This window comes from Lingula anatina, chromosome 5, assembly GCF_051362555.1.
Source record: "Lingula anatina isolate TDL-2025a chromosome 5, LinAna3.0, whole genome shotgun sequence".
Taxonomy (NCBI): Eukaryota; Metazoa; Brachiopoda; class Lingulata; order Lingulida; family Lingulidae; genus Lingula; species Lingula anatina.
The window spans coordinates 6,811,318-6,828,008 of record NC_141771.1 but is presented as its reverse complement, the minus strand read 5'-3'; the positions used below and the strand labels follow the sequence as shown (position 1 = coordinate 6,828,008).

General features: G+C 38.5%; 1 protein-coding gene across 1 annotated transcript; it reads right to left on the bottom strand.

Annotated features, from left to right (window-relative positions):
* Positions 1-730: 730 nt before the first annotated feature.
* On the bottom strand, positions 731-15,489 carry LOC106157386 (neo-calmodulin). The gene is made up of 3 exons (XM_013533024.2): positions 15,278-15,489; positions 2,493-2,587; positions 731-1,723 (listed from the first exon to the last, which is right to left on the bottom strand). The coding sequence occupies exons 1-3, from the start codon at positions 15,410-15,412 to the stop codon at positions 1,519-1,521; spliced, it is 435 nt and encodes a 144-aa protein (XP_013388478.2). The 5' UTR covers positions 15,413-15,489; the 3' UTR covers positions 731-1,518.
* Between the last annotated feature and the right edge of the window lie 1,202 nt (positions 15,490-16,691).

Below are 16,691 nucleotides of genomic sequence, written 5' to 3'. Positions count from 1 at the left end.
ATTCAAACCGTAGGAAACAGATATAGCGTGTATTTGTGATTAACAGAATTTTTAATAATTATAAATGCGATTTTCTCCATTTTAATTAGAAAAGAGGAACGGGCTTCATCTGCATTGGAAAGGTAAATTTGATGCAGTGTGTGTGTGTGTGTGTGTGTGTGTGTGTGTGTGTGTGTGTGTGTGAGAGAGAGAGAGAGAGAGAGAGAGAGAGAAATTTGAAGTGCAGCCACTCCCTGTGACATGAACAGAGTCTGAAGGCTTTTTTTAACAGGCATAGAAAAATAGTTCAGTTTCTCGGATCGGGCGTTCTATGTCATCATTTTCTATCATTATTTTGGGGGAGCGGGAATAAAATATAAAAGCCACAGTGTGGATGATTTCAGAGAATAAAAGCAACGCTAGGATCAGTTATACATTTCTCCCTTTTACAACACCAATATCCAGTGCATTTGTTTCATGTGAAAGAAAATCAAATTTTCCTTAAAATGTCGGTTGCAATCATGAAACAATTTAAATTTTTTGACTAGCCTAACATTGGGTTTATTTGGGTTATTTGTTTTGTCTCGAAGTGCTTAAATCTGAAATGAAAGGCACTGACCATGATGACGTGGTTGATGGAGACTTCTAGGGGTACAGAATATTTTTTTATATATTTTCGTATACGTACGATTTCAAATAAAAAGTACTGAAGAATCATCGGAAAAAAAACACCAATACATGAACAAATGTGTCGATTCGCAGCTTTATTTAGCTTTATAAGTAAATGTTATTCCGAACAATTGTAAGCAAAATTGCACCTATCGGAGAAAGACAATTTTCAAAAAGTTTTGATATTGAAAGGCTAGATCAAGAAATGTGTTAGTTTAAATTGTTAAAAATTATCACGTTCAGTAACAAACATTACTTTTAGATACTAAAAATGTAAACAATTTTGTTATCTAAATTCAGTGTAAAATTTAAAATTCTAAACATCTGTAAAAATGCGCTGCCCACAAAATATACACAAAGTAATTATTACGAAAGAAAGATGTTAAAATTACTCTGCATTGTCTTTTCATTTCGACTACAATAAAAAAAGGATTAGAAAATTCTAACAACTAAAATGAGTAATTGAAAAGTTGAAAACTAATTTTTAAAAAATTGCACTAAATATATAATGTGGTCTCTCAAACATCTCCAAATGCTGCTCTGCTCAATATAAGCAAAAATTAGAAGAGGCATGAAAACTAACATGATGTAACTAATATCGCCAAGTCGACAAAAATTGCTAAAAGTGAGTTTTGCACTGTTCTGTGTACCAGCCAGGGGAATCCCATTCAACTGCGGAGTTCCAAAAGTTTCAAAGGAAACCGAATCGCACCCAGTTTACACAATCTTTCCGTGCACCTCTTTACAAAAGGCTAAAGACTGGCCCACAAGAGCGAAGACCAACTCGGCTTCGTCCGCATTTCGTGGCGGAAATACACGAACGTCGAACGTCAGTTTTTTGTTTTTTGTTTTGTCTTTTCCGCATTATTTTTAATAACCGAATACTTTCTTGATGAACTCTTCGTAGTCCAGGGTCGCGCTGCCATCTTTGTCGGCCGCATCGATGAGACGTTGACAAACATCTTCGGAATACACGGAACCCATCTCTTTGAAGATTGCCTGCAGCTCTTTACTGTCGATGAAGCCGCTTTTATCGATGTCAAAGTCATTGAACAGCTTACGAAGCGTTGCGGCCCTAGAAAGAGAAAAGCCGTCCGCAATGATGAATGTTACCACTTTGTTACCGTCTCAACTACCGCATTTCCCATTTCTCTTCTCACTGACTCACACCAGCTCAGGTATCACTTTCACATTGATTAAAGTACAGATATGTTAAAATTTATAACTACTAATAAAACTGCATATACAGCATCTGTTAAAGCAACTAACGATCATCAGGCCCGTAGCCAGGGAAGTTCGGTGGGAGGGGGGGCAAAAACCCCCGTCGAAAGAATCTCCCTTTTGCCAGGAATTCCCCTCCCTTTTTTGCCAGGAAATGGTCCCCTTTGGATAAAATTTTATCTAGATACTCGAAGTTTCAGGGTAAAAGGTCCACTTTTTCAGAAAAAGAACCCCCCCCCCCCTTTGAAATGCTGGCTATGAGCCTGTACATCGACGAATTATGATTTCATCTATGAATTTGTAAAATGCACTTTTCTATCATCAGCAGGACCTTTAGTACAAACAGACTTACTGGTGCAATAGCACCACGGAATGACAATATCTGCATCGCAATAAACAATGAAATTGTAAAAAAAAAAAAAACGTTTATATGCGTTATAGTATAGTGACCTTACTTTTTCATTGTCGACACTAAACGTTCCGATAAAACATCTGAATCTGAACAGAATCGGAAGTTTAGCTATGGGATAGTAACGGAGTAAAATTAATGCACTACATGATCAGATCGTGTTCGTATGAGCACGTGCATCGCCACACGCGTGCTCTACAGTACAGTAACTTACTTATGCTGCTCCGGAGGCACCTGCCCCATGGCAACCATGTATTCGTCAAAAGTAACTATACCGTCCCCAGAAATGTCGGCATTACTGAAGTAGTTCTGGAAGAGAGACATAAAACAACGTGCATACAACATCTATGGCTGAAACACATGCAAGGATGCGGCGGGTTCTGCAGTCTCCAGCCAAAACCAGACGAACACAACTCAAGTACTACGGTCACGCCTCCATTAGCCTTTTTTTCATGGAGACGGTGAGGGGATGGATTTCGAGACCTTGGAGAGCGGGATGTTCTGATTTTAGCTGGTGACTGAAGAAAGCGCTATGGTAACTGGTTACACACATACTATACGTTCATGTGCAAGCTGAATTAATACTCCTTCGCAAAACTAAATATTTCACATCAATAAATTTAGATTTTAATAATAATAATAATAATAATAATAATAATAATAATAATAATAATATTTAATTAATCCAACCAAAACATAGACGTTTATTGGTCTGGTCGCTCTTTTGTGCGATTGTGAAATAGAATTTGTTACTGGCGCTGTTTTGGCTGTTAAATGTGCGTCTCTTCTTAGACGTCAGGTGAATACGGTGAATAAAAAAATACATTTATTTCTTAAACATCAGTCTGTTTATCTGTAAATGTAACTTTAATTTTTATGTATGATTGTCATTAGTGTTAGTTTGCTTTGAAAGGTTTGTCTATTTTCACTTAACTGTAAAATGGACGCCGTTAGTAAATATGCCTCTCATATAAGAATCAGTCATTTAAAAAATGTGAACAATAAGGATGTCTACAATATTCAAAGAGTCAACAGAACTTTTTAACGTTTGGCATTTAGCAAACAAGAAAAATATGTGTGAAGATTGAATGTTCGAAGTGTCACCAATAATTCCACTTTCATAGGAGGCATTCAACCCAACCAAATACATCAACCGGGTTTTAAAACATCATTTTGTTTTTTATTACAATACACTGGGTGACATAAAATGGTAAACAACGACATAAAGAACATCTGACATAAGGGCGAACATCAATGAACTTACCACTTCTTTGACATAAAATATCAACACACAACAACGACAACAACCACAAAGACGGTAACAGATACCAAGTAGCTAAAAAAAATTATTATAATCTATAAAAACAACAACAGTTGCAGGGCTGCCAACTTTTAAGCACTTTACTCATTTTTAAACTCCATTCCTCCAAGGCGTAATTCTACTGCAAAAAGCGCAGAAAACCAGATCACCACCTTTCAGAGTACCGTTAAGTTTGCAACACTGCAGAGTATTTCATCACGTCAGCGGGCTTGACATTAATCTTTTACTCTGACATCAACAACGAAGACATATACATCATGCGGGGACATTTTTGTTCACTTACATGTGAAGTTCGGGTGGGGCGCCGGTCATGGCGTCCATGTACTCTTTAAAAGTTATTTTACTATCGCCAGAACCGTCCCAGTCCCGGAACGTGCTCTGTGGTGCAGCAGGAAAGAAAGAGGAAAATGACATACAACTTACGGTTCTTAGATTCCCTTTTTATAGTGACTTTGGTGAACATTTTGTATATTGGAATACCAGCCTTGTTCTTCCAGTAGTCCTTATCAGAGGTTTTTATAATATATCAAACAAATATTTGGTGATCACCCCCCCTCCACACACACACACACACACACACACACACACACACACACACTCATACATCTGTCTGTTAAATTTATTCTAAAATGAATTTCCATTCGTACTGTCCATAATCACAATTTCTAAAGTGCATTTTCTTACAATGGATTTATTATCACATAATCATATCTTAGTCATTAATTTCGAAGACTACTTCTCTCATTATCTCGCATCTTAATCTGGTTTCTCCGTGCCAGAAATTGCTGCCTTGTATATGAAGGCACTCCTCCCTACCTATAGGAAGATACACCAAAGTAATATTATGTAATATTGTATCACTCCATCTCTTAAACAGTATCTTCCTAAGGATATCAAGTTGCCAGTTAAGTAATCCTGGCACTCCCCTAGAATCGACTCCATTGTGATTCATTCCACTGATGTACACTACTGTACCTCACGTTCATCTTTACGCCCCGACATACTTGTGGTTTGACGTTTCTTATGTGCATGTATAGCTGGACCATGTATAGAATCCCAGTGATAGTTTATAAATGTGAATTCGAACATGAAAATGAAACACACACTCTCTCCCTCTCTCTCTCTCTCTCTCACTCATCCTCACTGCCTCTGTAGCCTGGTGTAAAACGATTTAATATGAAAAATGTCAAATTTGCTTGAAATGTATTTATGAATGCATGTACAGTATTTGTTTTCCTTTTAACGCAGATGTTCGATAAATGTTCGTGTAGCAAGTCTCAGTTCTTTTCGTTTCTATATCGATTACAATTTCACTGCAGTCTTGTGCCATTTGGGAGTTCTAATTAAAAAAAAAACACAGAAATAACAAGCCTTTATTTGGGGAAACATTTGCAGTGCCATGAGCATATTTCCTCTAATTCGCACAACATATTAACAAATTCAACATATATTTATAGTTCCTATTTCATCCATCGTATATATGCATTGCACAATTTCCCCTTAATATTTCCCAATCGCCAGCCTAATTTATTCTGTCTTTTTATATCCTGTCACCACACATCCTATTGACACCGAAAATACACTAGTGATAAATTAAACATGCAAGGGACTAAATGATAATGGTATCCGTTTGAGGATGTCAAATGCGGTTTAGGTCTATAATGTGTTTTAGTACCTATATGTGAATCCCAACCACACGTGTGTGTTTCTCACTGACTTAATTGTTTCTGAATTAGTTATCTATGAAAATGTTTCTACTGCATATAAAGTCATTTCCCAGAGCATTTTGTCTTTTTTTTTTTTTTTTTTTTTTTTTTTTTTTTTTGTAACTAATCTTTGTTGTTTGATGTTTAGGCGTGTTGCTACTGTAAATATGAACGTAAATTTTAAATGTTTAAATTCATGTATGATACATTAAACAAAAATGTAAAGCATTCTTGATTAATACATGTGATGCCATTTTGCAGTTACTCATTGTCATGAGTGCATACGAGAGCGTAAGTGGGCGACAAGTATCAACTTTATTCAAAATGTAATACCCTTCTTTCTTCTCATTTCTGGGAGGTCGAACATTCTATATTATTCGTAAGATAAGATCATTTTCAGAACCGCTTCATCCTCATTACGCTGGTCGCAGACGACAAATATTGAAAACGTTACGCCACACATTCACTTATCTGTCTCAACGCCAACAGACGTTTTGTGCTCCTTAGAAAAAGATTACATAATTTCCGTTGAAGGACACTGGTGTGACGAATTGTTGACATTTAATAGTGCTGCGAATTCAGTCAAATTATATGCCTGAATGTCTGAATGTCCCGAACCTAAATAACCCATTATGTCATCGTCTGCCCATGCGGAGAGAAATTTTGGATGATTTCCCTACAAGTACGTATAGCAGTGCATCGGCCGGTGCATTATTTCTTGAGTTATTACCCTTCCATGTTAGGAGTCCAAGATCGCGTTTACTTCTTAAATGTATGCCTTCATTACAGATTGATGAGCTAATTGCTAAGATGATTGGCCTAGCAATAACGTTCTCCTTAAAAACGGTTATCAATAATAATAATAATAATAATAATAACATGGAAAGACCCCGATTTATAACTCCTCTGCGTCTCATTTGAACTCAAACGAGCATTTTGCATAAATATATATTTCTGGCACCTAAAACTTATATTATGAATCATTGTGAGTGGTCGTTACCGGCAACCACGCGTTGCAATGTGTTCGCAATCGTCTCATGGCCTAAAAATGCAATAAAACGATCCCCTAAGAGCCACCTGCTACGGTTTCAATCCCTCTATTATTAACAGCGAAGTGACGAGCGATTATATGAGAATTCTCGCTAGGCTAATCACAGGAAAAGGCACAATATATTTTGTCCATCACTAAAGTGTGCATTGATCTTTAGCGCCGGTTTGGACGACCACAAACTGGGATTTATAATGTAACATTATGGAGCATTTTAATGCAACATTCCTAGCTTAGGGAAGTAGATAATGCTCAATCGGGTATGGCATATTTTAATTTTACCCATATACAGATTCAGCTGAAGGCAGTCTAAGTGTAAAAGATTAATTTAGCGTTCTATCTTCACCAAATCCACTCTAATACGTCCTACGTATGCTATATCTATTGTGATTCATCTGTTGAATCAGAAGAATGTATTTATTTTAACTAAGTCTGGAGAGTCAATAATTAATTATCATCAAAACATTATCAAATATAGGCCTAAACATTTTCGCGCCCTTACCCATTGAATCTACATGCACCCCCACATTCCTTTGTTTTTCAACTGTTCTCTAGTATATAACAAGATCTACAATCAATATACTTAAACGCACTATTACAGTCATAATCTAGGAACTCTTATGGTAAATCTGTAGATCTCTAAATCTAGCGTATGGTTTATGTTGTCATGTACGATATATTTCAGGGAATTTGCGTGGAGAACGGTACAATATCCAGATCGTTAGTTACCATTTGATCAACGGTAATTGCAGTTCAAGTCTCTAAATGGAACATTATCTATACTTACCATGAACCATTATATTTCCTTATACCAACCATGGGCCATTATATTTCCGCATACCAACTATGCGCATCGATCAATTATTGTCTGTGCAATAACTGTGCAATTTTCTGTGCTACAATATATCCGATTTTAGACTACAAGGGACTGCATGCCCCAAGAGGATTATTCATGATTTTATAATGAAGTGTCTGCTGAAGGCAGTTGCAGAGTGGGTTATATTTGAAACCCAGGGCGACTTTTAAGTATGTGTTTTTACCGTGTTAAACTCTCTGCAATTTTAGTGTGTTCTTTCACGCTATGCACTTGATGACACATTCAGGAATGCTTTTATTCTTCTAACGTAATATACTAATGAAATGAAAATGCCTAAAAGGGTGTTTTGAAAATGTTGTCTTTAGTCAGAAATAGCAAAGTAAATAAACACAAATAGATAATTATAGGTACATCCACTATTAAAGCTATGCGTTATAACAAGGTGCCAAATGAGCTGCATGTGTGTAGTACATGTAGACCTCGCTTTGGTTTCTATTTTACACTTTTATCATCTACTGTAGATTACTGTTATGCTGCTAGTGCAATATTCCCAAAAGCCAGAGGGCGACACACTCAAATATATAAAAAATAAAATTAAGTTTTAAAAAATGAACAATTCTAAAAATGAAATAAAGTAATTTCAATTTTAATTCTAAAAGCAACGGGTGCAGCTGTCCCTTTATATAAATTGGCCTTACTTTCTTCTTTTTGATCAACTTCATCAAGTCCTTTTAGTAAACTGGTCTGATAAATAGGACATGTCAATTTTGAAATCCCACCTAAGGATATGATGGCATTGAAAAGATAATCATCATGATTAACTGGTATTAAAGGTCAAATAAAGTTAACGTGCTCCACCTAAATACTGCCTGAACGCTGGTCAAATTCATTTTTCAAATACCAAAGAGAGAGGCCCCTCCTAAGAAAAGCCGCGACATTGACAAGATAATAAACCCAATTAACTCGTACAACAGGGCATCTAAAGTGGCCAAAAATGGACTGGAATATTTTTTCTTTAATCCGCAGGCTACGTCTTTTCTTAAATGTTACTGTGTTCATACTAAAGGACACCTCCACGGTGGAGGTGTCCCTTAGTATCAAAGCACTGGGATCGACTGATATCTCTATCCCTCATATGCATTCCGTTATCAGACAGCTTAAAAGTTTATACTAATCTCGGAGATTCTCCAACTCGGGGTGAAAAAAGAGGGCCTTAGGGCGCATTCAGACCAAGTCGATCCGCGGACTAAGAGATCCCTGGATCAAATATGGCAGACCCACTTGAAAGATTGCCTATAATCCCCTAACAGACACTGTATAGATTCCCCGCGGGGACTAAGTGGTAAACTTTCAAGTGGATCGGCCATATTTGGTCCACGGTGCTGTTAGTCAGCAGATCAACTTTGGTTGTGAACGCTGCCTTATTCAAACAAAATGTAATTTTGCCACAGCGTGGTTAATATGATGCCATATAATGTCCAAAGAAATATGTGCGTGTTTTGGTAGCTCTGTCAATGAAACTATCTGTAATCGCAATTGCGCAGCGTGGCTGACACCGGGAATGTCACAGTTGATTTTGAGTTTCATCTAATTTCACTCCTTTATTAATTTCAGTCTGGTTATGTAATTATACATCAGCAGTGTCAATGGAACATTGTCACCAAAAATTAACATATTATTGCATTCAATTTAAAATTCAATCCCGAATAGTGTTGCAGATAGTCTGCGGATGACAAGTAGAATACAGCCATCAAACTGGAACATCATATCTCGTTAATTCAAAGTGAACAAAACCGGGAATCCCCATTGTTAAATCTCAACCCATAAGTCATTTGCAAGATTCTCGAGCGAAATCAATTACGAATACATTATATAATATGACGAGCATTGTGCCCATCGCTTGATGCTGGCTTTTCACCAAGGGTGGCCAGTCATTGCAGACTTCCCATCCCACTTTATGCATTGTGCAGCCTAATCACTTCTTTGCAATATGAAACTCTCAAAAGAAAGTTCAAGACACATGAAAGACAGTGAGAAATATTTGGAGTAAAACCGCATAAAACCGCCTTCCTGACCACACAGCCCTCTCACCACTTGGGAGTGTCCAGATTTTTATATCATGATCATAGTAAAACAAATCTTTAAAATGGCGATTTCAAGTGACCGCGTGGGCTGAGAGCCACATGCATTTAGAGGGCGTGGGGGTGGAAGTGAAACAGAAACACTGTGACAAACACACACACATTCATAGACACGCAAACACACATGTGCATACCCACACACACACACACACACACACACACACACATTCATACTTAAGCTGAAAATTGTAGGAAAATTGTCTGGTTGAAATAAATTCCCTGTACTCGGCCTGTGTAATCGTGTACGGGTGACGGTCCTGAACATTATGTGTAGGAGGAAATGCGTGCCACTTCTGGCATTTCAAGTTGTCCTAGGCGCGCTTTACTTGGTGACAGGTTAATGCCATTTCAATTAATTGAGTAGTGAGAGGGCAGAAACTGCGGCAGTCGAGGTATATATTAAAGCTGAATTTGTTTCTGATCGAAGCAACCAAAGATCTGGGTTGGATTCCTATGTTGTTTCTCCACATTGTTTGCCATGCGTTCAGCGTTCATGTCTCTAGCTAGCAATCCCAAAGGGATGTCTTTATATGAAGAGGTGGGCCTTTTTACAATAGAACTTTTAAATCACATTTTGGCTCAGAGTGGCCCTTTCCCCTGTCCCAAAGGGTGGTTCGATTGATCCCACTCAACCGCCATGAATACGGGGCTGGCGTTCCTTATGAAGTTTCGCCTGGTTTTGAAGTGAATGAGTCTCCTTGGACAAACCACCCATGCCAATAAGGCAAATACTTTCGAAATTATGATGTTTAATACAATACGGTTTATCTACATTGTGACCGAGTCTCACGCCTAGGAAGCTACGACGACGCGCTTGGCTTTAAGGGATTTTGCTAACAAAATATAACAGGAATATGGAAGAAGTGACATTAAAATATTCAATGCCTAGAAGAATCCGTCTCAGCATTTGATCTTTTCTCATGAACTCGCAGGTTGTAATCTTCTAAAACAACCGACCGCTCCAGGTCATACTCGAAATACTCGGTGGTTGAAAATATCCTGACCAATCTCATTCAAATTAAAAATACAGAAAGGAAGAAAAATGAATGAACTGTGACAGAGTTATGTTAGGTATTATATCACAATAAATAATACATTATTCACGTCCTTCAGAGTAGATGTAATTTAAGTAAAAGAAAATAACAGAACCTAATGCAATAATTTTTAAGACTATTATACATTCTATTTATCAAAAATTTCTATCTAAATCTATCTAAATTAGATATAATTTTCGTTTTAGATTTTCTTGTTAGTATTACACTGCATTGGCGTTCACATAAGTAGATTGACCTCACATTTTTGTTTTTTTTCTCTCAAAGCTGTATTGGATGGAGATATAAAATATAATTACATATGTTTGCAGAAGTAAATGGAAAAAATTCGGATTGCTATCAATTGGCAGTATGATTACTTCGGTAGTTAGAACCGTAACAAAACTGCTTCTCGTCCATGATGTCAGAGCACTTTCTATTTAACACCTATTACGTTAAAAAGTACAATCAAAGTAATACACTGCCGCTGTTGTCGTAATGTTTTCTGCGTTTCCCCAACGAATTATTCCCCGGTGAGGTAAATAGGGCAAAAAGAGCGCTTTGGTGACTTAAACAGCTTTTTCATCACCACATTTCCAACAATAATAATGAACATTCACCGCTGGCACTTCATTGTTTTCCGCTACCACTTGTTTTTATTACGCGAGCAACTCCACCGAAGACCCTTATCCACATGAAACTATTGATTTCAGGATTGCTAATTCTACATACACCGCTTGTCATGTGCTCGCCTTCGTCCAGTCTGATTTTACAGTGGATTTTACAGTGCTATAAGCACTCCATAGACTTGATATTGCCTTTTAAAGATAGCTCTCTAAATTGGGTCGGAAAATCAAAAAAAAATATCACACCCTAAGTTGCGTAACTGAGATATTAACCTGACAGTTGTTTTTGATTACGTCTTGAATTCCGCAGTCTCTCCTACAGACTGTAATATTGATTTAGAGCGAGAGCAGTTTTTTAAGTACAAGAAGCTGGTGCTCTATTTTCCTAACAAGAGTCAGCCACTACTAGTTCTCATTACGCACCCTGGGGTTCTGGGGTTCACTGTTAACACGCCTATCTATTATCAGTATGCCTCTGTTGTAACCTCTGAAATTCAGGGCATCACTGTTCGGCCTTGAAGTGTCTACCGACTTACTGACTTAAATTTCTCTGTCTACATCGTAAAATTTTGTGTTAGAGTACTTACGGCCAGTCTGCGAAGAGAATGAAAATAGGGGCTAAGTTGGTTGGGTAGGGTACTTCTCCCTCAACCCCTCTCTCTCTCTCTCACACACACGCACACACACGCGCGCGCGCGCGCGCGCATGCACACACATGCATGCACGCACACACACACATATGCATATGCACACACGCACAAACACATTCATAAACACATTTTAACACAGTGAACTTAAAATCTAGCTTTCATTATTCTGGTTCCAGAAAAATCATAAAAAAAACATCACCGTATGACGCGGCGCCTGGTAGACGAATATAACCTTTCGTAATGCTCATCAGAGATATTCGTGAGAGCGCAAAACAGAGACGGATATTAAGTACACTGCACAAATAACCAGCATAATTTGAACGTGTACGGTATATTAATGATTAAAAACACGCTCACTACGTGCACCACATATCATATTTCTCAAATTTTATGGATCTTTCCGTAAAATAGGCGAAAACTATTTGCGTACAGGTACGACTGTTGATGAGTAAAAGTGAACATAAAGATTACATCGCTTCATACAGCTGTTAAACTCCAATTTTAAGTGAAAGTTTAATCTTAATTTGAAACTGCCTTCGCTTGACATCATGTATTTATGTAGAAAAGTATTAATCATATAGAAACAATAAAAAGGATGTCAGAGACGCACTTTTTTGTGGTTTAATTTGTAGCTTGTGGAGATGCAATTCCTTCTGAGGTAGCTTTCTTTCCATCGCACATAAAGGAGTCAGAAAACTATGAGTCATATTTTGAACACGTTCAAGGACCAGGTGGCAGCAGAGCCCAAAAGAAAAAAAAGGACTTGCATTATAAGTAGCTGCGGTTGGAATACTGAAGTCGAAAAGAAAAAGAAGGCTGTTGTGAATGGGCAGACCATGCACCCTGAGAGTGCAGTCGTGAACGGTGACAATTATTTGGATGGGCAGAGACTGAAAATCCCTGACCGTCAGGGTGAAGACTACTGCACTCTGTCAGAAACAAAAAATTCGGCGTAATTCCTCTGACTCTCAGATGATAACGCAAAAACCGTTTGTTATTATTTACATCTCTCTCTTCAGTAAAGGATACAAGATCGATAACAGGAGGGGCAACTGGTAGCAGTTTAAGCAGAGGTTAACTGACTCGAAAATACTACTTAAGTCCGGGTGGGAAACCACGATATTTTAATCAGCCTATGGTAGCCCAAAAACAAACGCCATTACCTAAAAAATTCTGATAGATCATGCTGTCAAGTCCCAGGTTTTTGTATTGAGGATTCAAGCCGCTTAGCAGCTGTTCTAATTAGTACCACTCCCATTTATCACAGATAAACGTCTTCTTCACGCCAAAGAAACGAAAAGAGCTTGTTAAATCTATTTATAGAAATGCCCTACAATATGTACTACTGTCCCGTCGACGTTTGGTTGCCTGTTTGTTGTTGGTTTTTATCACACATTTCTGTGAGGAAAAAATCAATACGACTGCCCTGGACAATAAATTGGGCCTACTTCCATTATCATAGCTGTACAACGACTTGCCTGGGAAGTGCACCCCGAGTTTCGGTGTATTCCATTCTTTATTTTCTATGATGCGGATGAAATCCTAAAATGAGATATCTTATACGCTAAAATTATTCAGAATAGTTGGTATTTAACACAGGTACATGTTTTTTGTATCAGGATATATTTTTGTACCCAGAAGAAAGAGAACTGAATAAATATTTAATATGTATTGTTTTATCCATGGGAGCGGTGGTTGAATTTTTGGCGCGAAAGAATTGAGTAAAGCTTTTTTTCCTGGCATTCACAATTCTAACATAAAAGCACCTTCTTACAATAATGCTTCTCTGCAATAACAATGAATAACTCCTTCTTACTATGTATTGTAAAGACCGGTATTTTCTCAATTGGCTCGAGATAAATCAAAAGAAGAAAATAGTTACAAGAAAGTAGAAAGAGGCCGGTAGCCAGGCGTACCCATTCTAGCGGTTGTAAAGGCATGTAACCCCATTTATCACACAGCGGGCGGATATGTACCAGGATTCACCCTAGCGTACCTCTCCATAACACTCTGGTGATATAATCCGGCAAAAATTATCTTAAATGAAAAGAGTCATATCTGTTTCGTGTTCTCTGTCACTATAGACCTGCATCCAGAAATTTCAAAGGGGGGGGGGGGGGGGTCTGAAAAAAGAGCCCCCCCTCCCCCCCACTTTCGTTGACCCCACTTGAGAAATGTCATAGAAACAACATCGAATGTTGATCTAGAACTGGACTTTTTCGACTTAATGGGCGGTTCCTTTTAACACCCTCCCACCCCTACCGTACCCGCGGGCCAGTATTTTCTGCATCTTAAAATCCTTAGCAAAATCGTTTATACTTCTGCGACAGCACCTTCAGTGCATCGCGGTGCATTTGCTCATATGCAATACTATCCACTCTTCCGGGGTTTCAGAGATAAAAATAAAGCTTCTTTTAAGCTCGTTACTCAGACTGAGTTTATTAGTACGGCGAAAGAATTTGCAGCAAAACCATGCAACCAGATACCTTCTTGGCATGACAAAAGAACATATTTAAATACTTTCAAAAGGAAGCTTTCGAGACAGTTCAGATAAGTTCAACAAAGAGAGAGTAAAACAGCGGACCGACCCGTGTCCTCAAAGTTCCACGGTTCAGAGGCGGGTGACACTCAATGCGGGCGATCTATGGGAGCAACCTATTATGAGCCGGAGAACTTCATATTTCTTATAACACCTCAACAAAATAACCTGTCCCCATAATATCCAACACCACTGCTGACTTATGGGACAAATTGTCTTGCTGTGTGAGTCAGTGTGACGTTTTCAAAGACGTTTCAACCCTGGTGTGTTGAGTTTGTTTTTAATTGGTAATAAGTCGTAAATGTCAGAAATCAACTACCGCTGCGGCGTCTGTACACCGGGCCAGACAGATGCCCTATATTTGAAAGCTTTATGTTGTTACTCACAGGTCATATGGGGCCTTCATTGCAAACATGAATAAAAGATATTGTTAACTTTACTTTGCGGGTCTACTCTACGTCGCACACTCCTTAATGTCAAGCAGGGGCGGATGCAGAGATATTTTCTGACAGTCTTCCAAATTATCTTTGTTGATGCATCCTCATATTTGACCGTCTTCCGACAGAAAAAGTTAGATACCCGTCTATGTAAACTTGGAAATCTGACCGTCTTCCGGAAGACCCAGAAGACAGCCTAAATCCGCCCCTGTCAAGGTGTTTCTTTTTGTTTACGCGGTTAAAGAAGTGTCAAACATCTTTTAGCAACGTTAAAATGTTATCGTTTGCGTTGTGAAATAGCGTGCATAAAGTGAGAGTCGTCCAATCCAAAAACTGTGAATATTTTTTCATAATATTCAAGTCATGTTATTCTGCCGCGACAGACATGAAAGCCTATATACTTCGGTGTAAACGCACCCTGAGACTCGGGATCTTTCAAGATCAGGATTCTTCCACCGGTAATACGCGAGTATAGAAGGGACTATCACTATAAGCAGCCTTTGAACTCAGGGTAACCCTATCAGACCGGGTCAGATTAACCGGAGTCATTACGTTTACATAGATCAGGCAGCGCAGTAGGTGCGCCGTAAAAACAGTGTTTAAATAGAATATGCTGAACGGAGAGTGCAAAACAACGTTGGTGCACTTGTTAAGGAAAATAGCAGCGTCTCAGATAGTTTTACCTTCAGAGTCTCGTCCGATCCCTTGTAGCCGCTGTTCCTCAGCGTCTGTGCGAGCTCGTCAAAGGTCAGACTGCCGCTGCCGTCTTTATCGGCATTCTTGAAGAATGCCTCGAATTTTGCCTGCTCTGATGCCATAATGATTCGTACGTGGTTGGCGAGTTGATGAAACCGTTTGGTTGTGAGCGGGAGAGAGAAAGTGCCGACCGGTGATATATTCTGCTCTACTCGGGCGGGGTATAAATGACGTCATGATGGTCTAATATGTTTCAGGTGGGGTAAAGATTGGTGCGGCACGCAGGAATGTGAAGCAAGATAATAAACGATGAACAAGGCATATCGCTTCGTTATCGTCCATTTTCATGCAACCGTGATCGGCAAATGCATTACATTCGTGTGCCACGTACACTCTCTGGCTTAATCGTGGATCTTCCAATGAAATGTTTTAAAAAAATCAAAATGCACAATAAAAATTTTAAACAACTCAGTGAGGTAGGCCTAGGTGTCAATAACAGCCATTTAGGCACACAGTATAATACAAATTCGGCGCGCTTAAAACCCAGCTGACGGGCATGTTAGTTGCTTATACTTTACTATCCATTATATACACCCAAATCCATCCATGGATTGTCTAATAAAAGAGCGTTTTATTGAAAAAAAAAGGGATTAAATAAGGTGGTCAACAAAACGCTTCAATATAGATCATGTAAAAGTTAATGAAGAGAAATATACCAACATAAATTTACAGTGGTTAAGAAATCGTGGTCGTTGGCTTGAGTTAAATTTCAAGAACACCAAGTGTCAACACCCCGTCATCTTGACTATTTGAAAACCGAACGTATTCACGTGTGAACATTGCGGCTGTTATTGTCCATTTTCATTTTTTTAATCTGCATCATTTTTGTCCAAAGAATGTTAAGGGTCATCCATTTTTATCTTCATTTAAAAAAGTGATGATCCAAATCTCTGTCAAAGTTCATCATTTTTGGCTTTCACCTTGTTATTGTACTCTCCAAGGGACAGAGTCTTTGAAGTTGAAGATAAAAATGGATGAACCTTTGAGAGAGAGAGAGAGAGAGAGAGGGGAGGGCGGGGGTCCCTTCACCATGGTAACAGCGAGAGAAGACTGAGGAGACCCCTGGTGGGGGGAGGGGGTAGAGGGCGCCATTGTTCTGACTAGCGTGACAGATGAGACCCGAGAAATACCATGTACAAGTACACCAATCGCATTAATGGGTCTGCCTCCACCTACAAGGACGCATTTAATGTCAAACCCCAGCAAATGAAGGCTGAGAGTAACGGATGTTGTTAATTTTCCAATATAGTTGTGTTTTCATACAGATATACATAATTTTAATTTGCAGTAACTAAAACAGAAAACGAACAAACGCAGGCATACACACACAAATACACACAT

What these genes read in the sequence shown, in the direction of transcription:
- LOC106157386 (XM_013533024.2), bottom strand. Translation starts at nt 15,412, where the DNA reads ATGGCATCAGAGCAGGCAAAATTCGAGGCATTCTTCAAGAATGCCGAT. An exon ending in GATCGGACGAGACTCTGAAG is followed by an intron (nt 2,588 to 15,277) that starts GTAAAACTATCT and finishes TCTCTCTTCCAG; the next exon opens with AACTACTTCAGTAATGCCGA. An exon ending in GTGCCTCCGGAGCAGCATAA is followed by an intron (nt 1,724 to 2,492) that starts GTAAGTTACTGT and finishes TTCTCTTTCTAG; the next exon opens with GGCCGCAACGCTTCGTAAGC.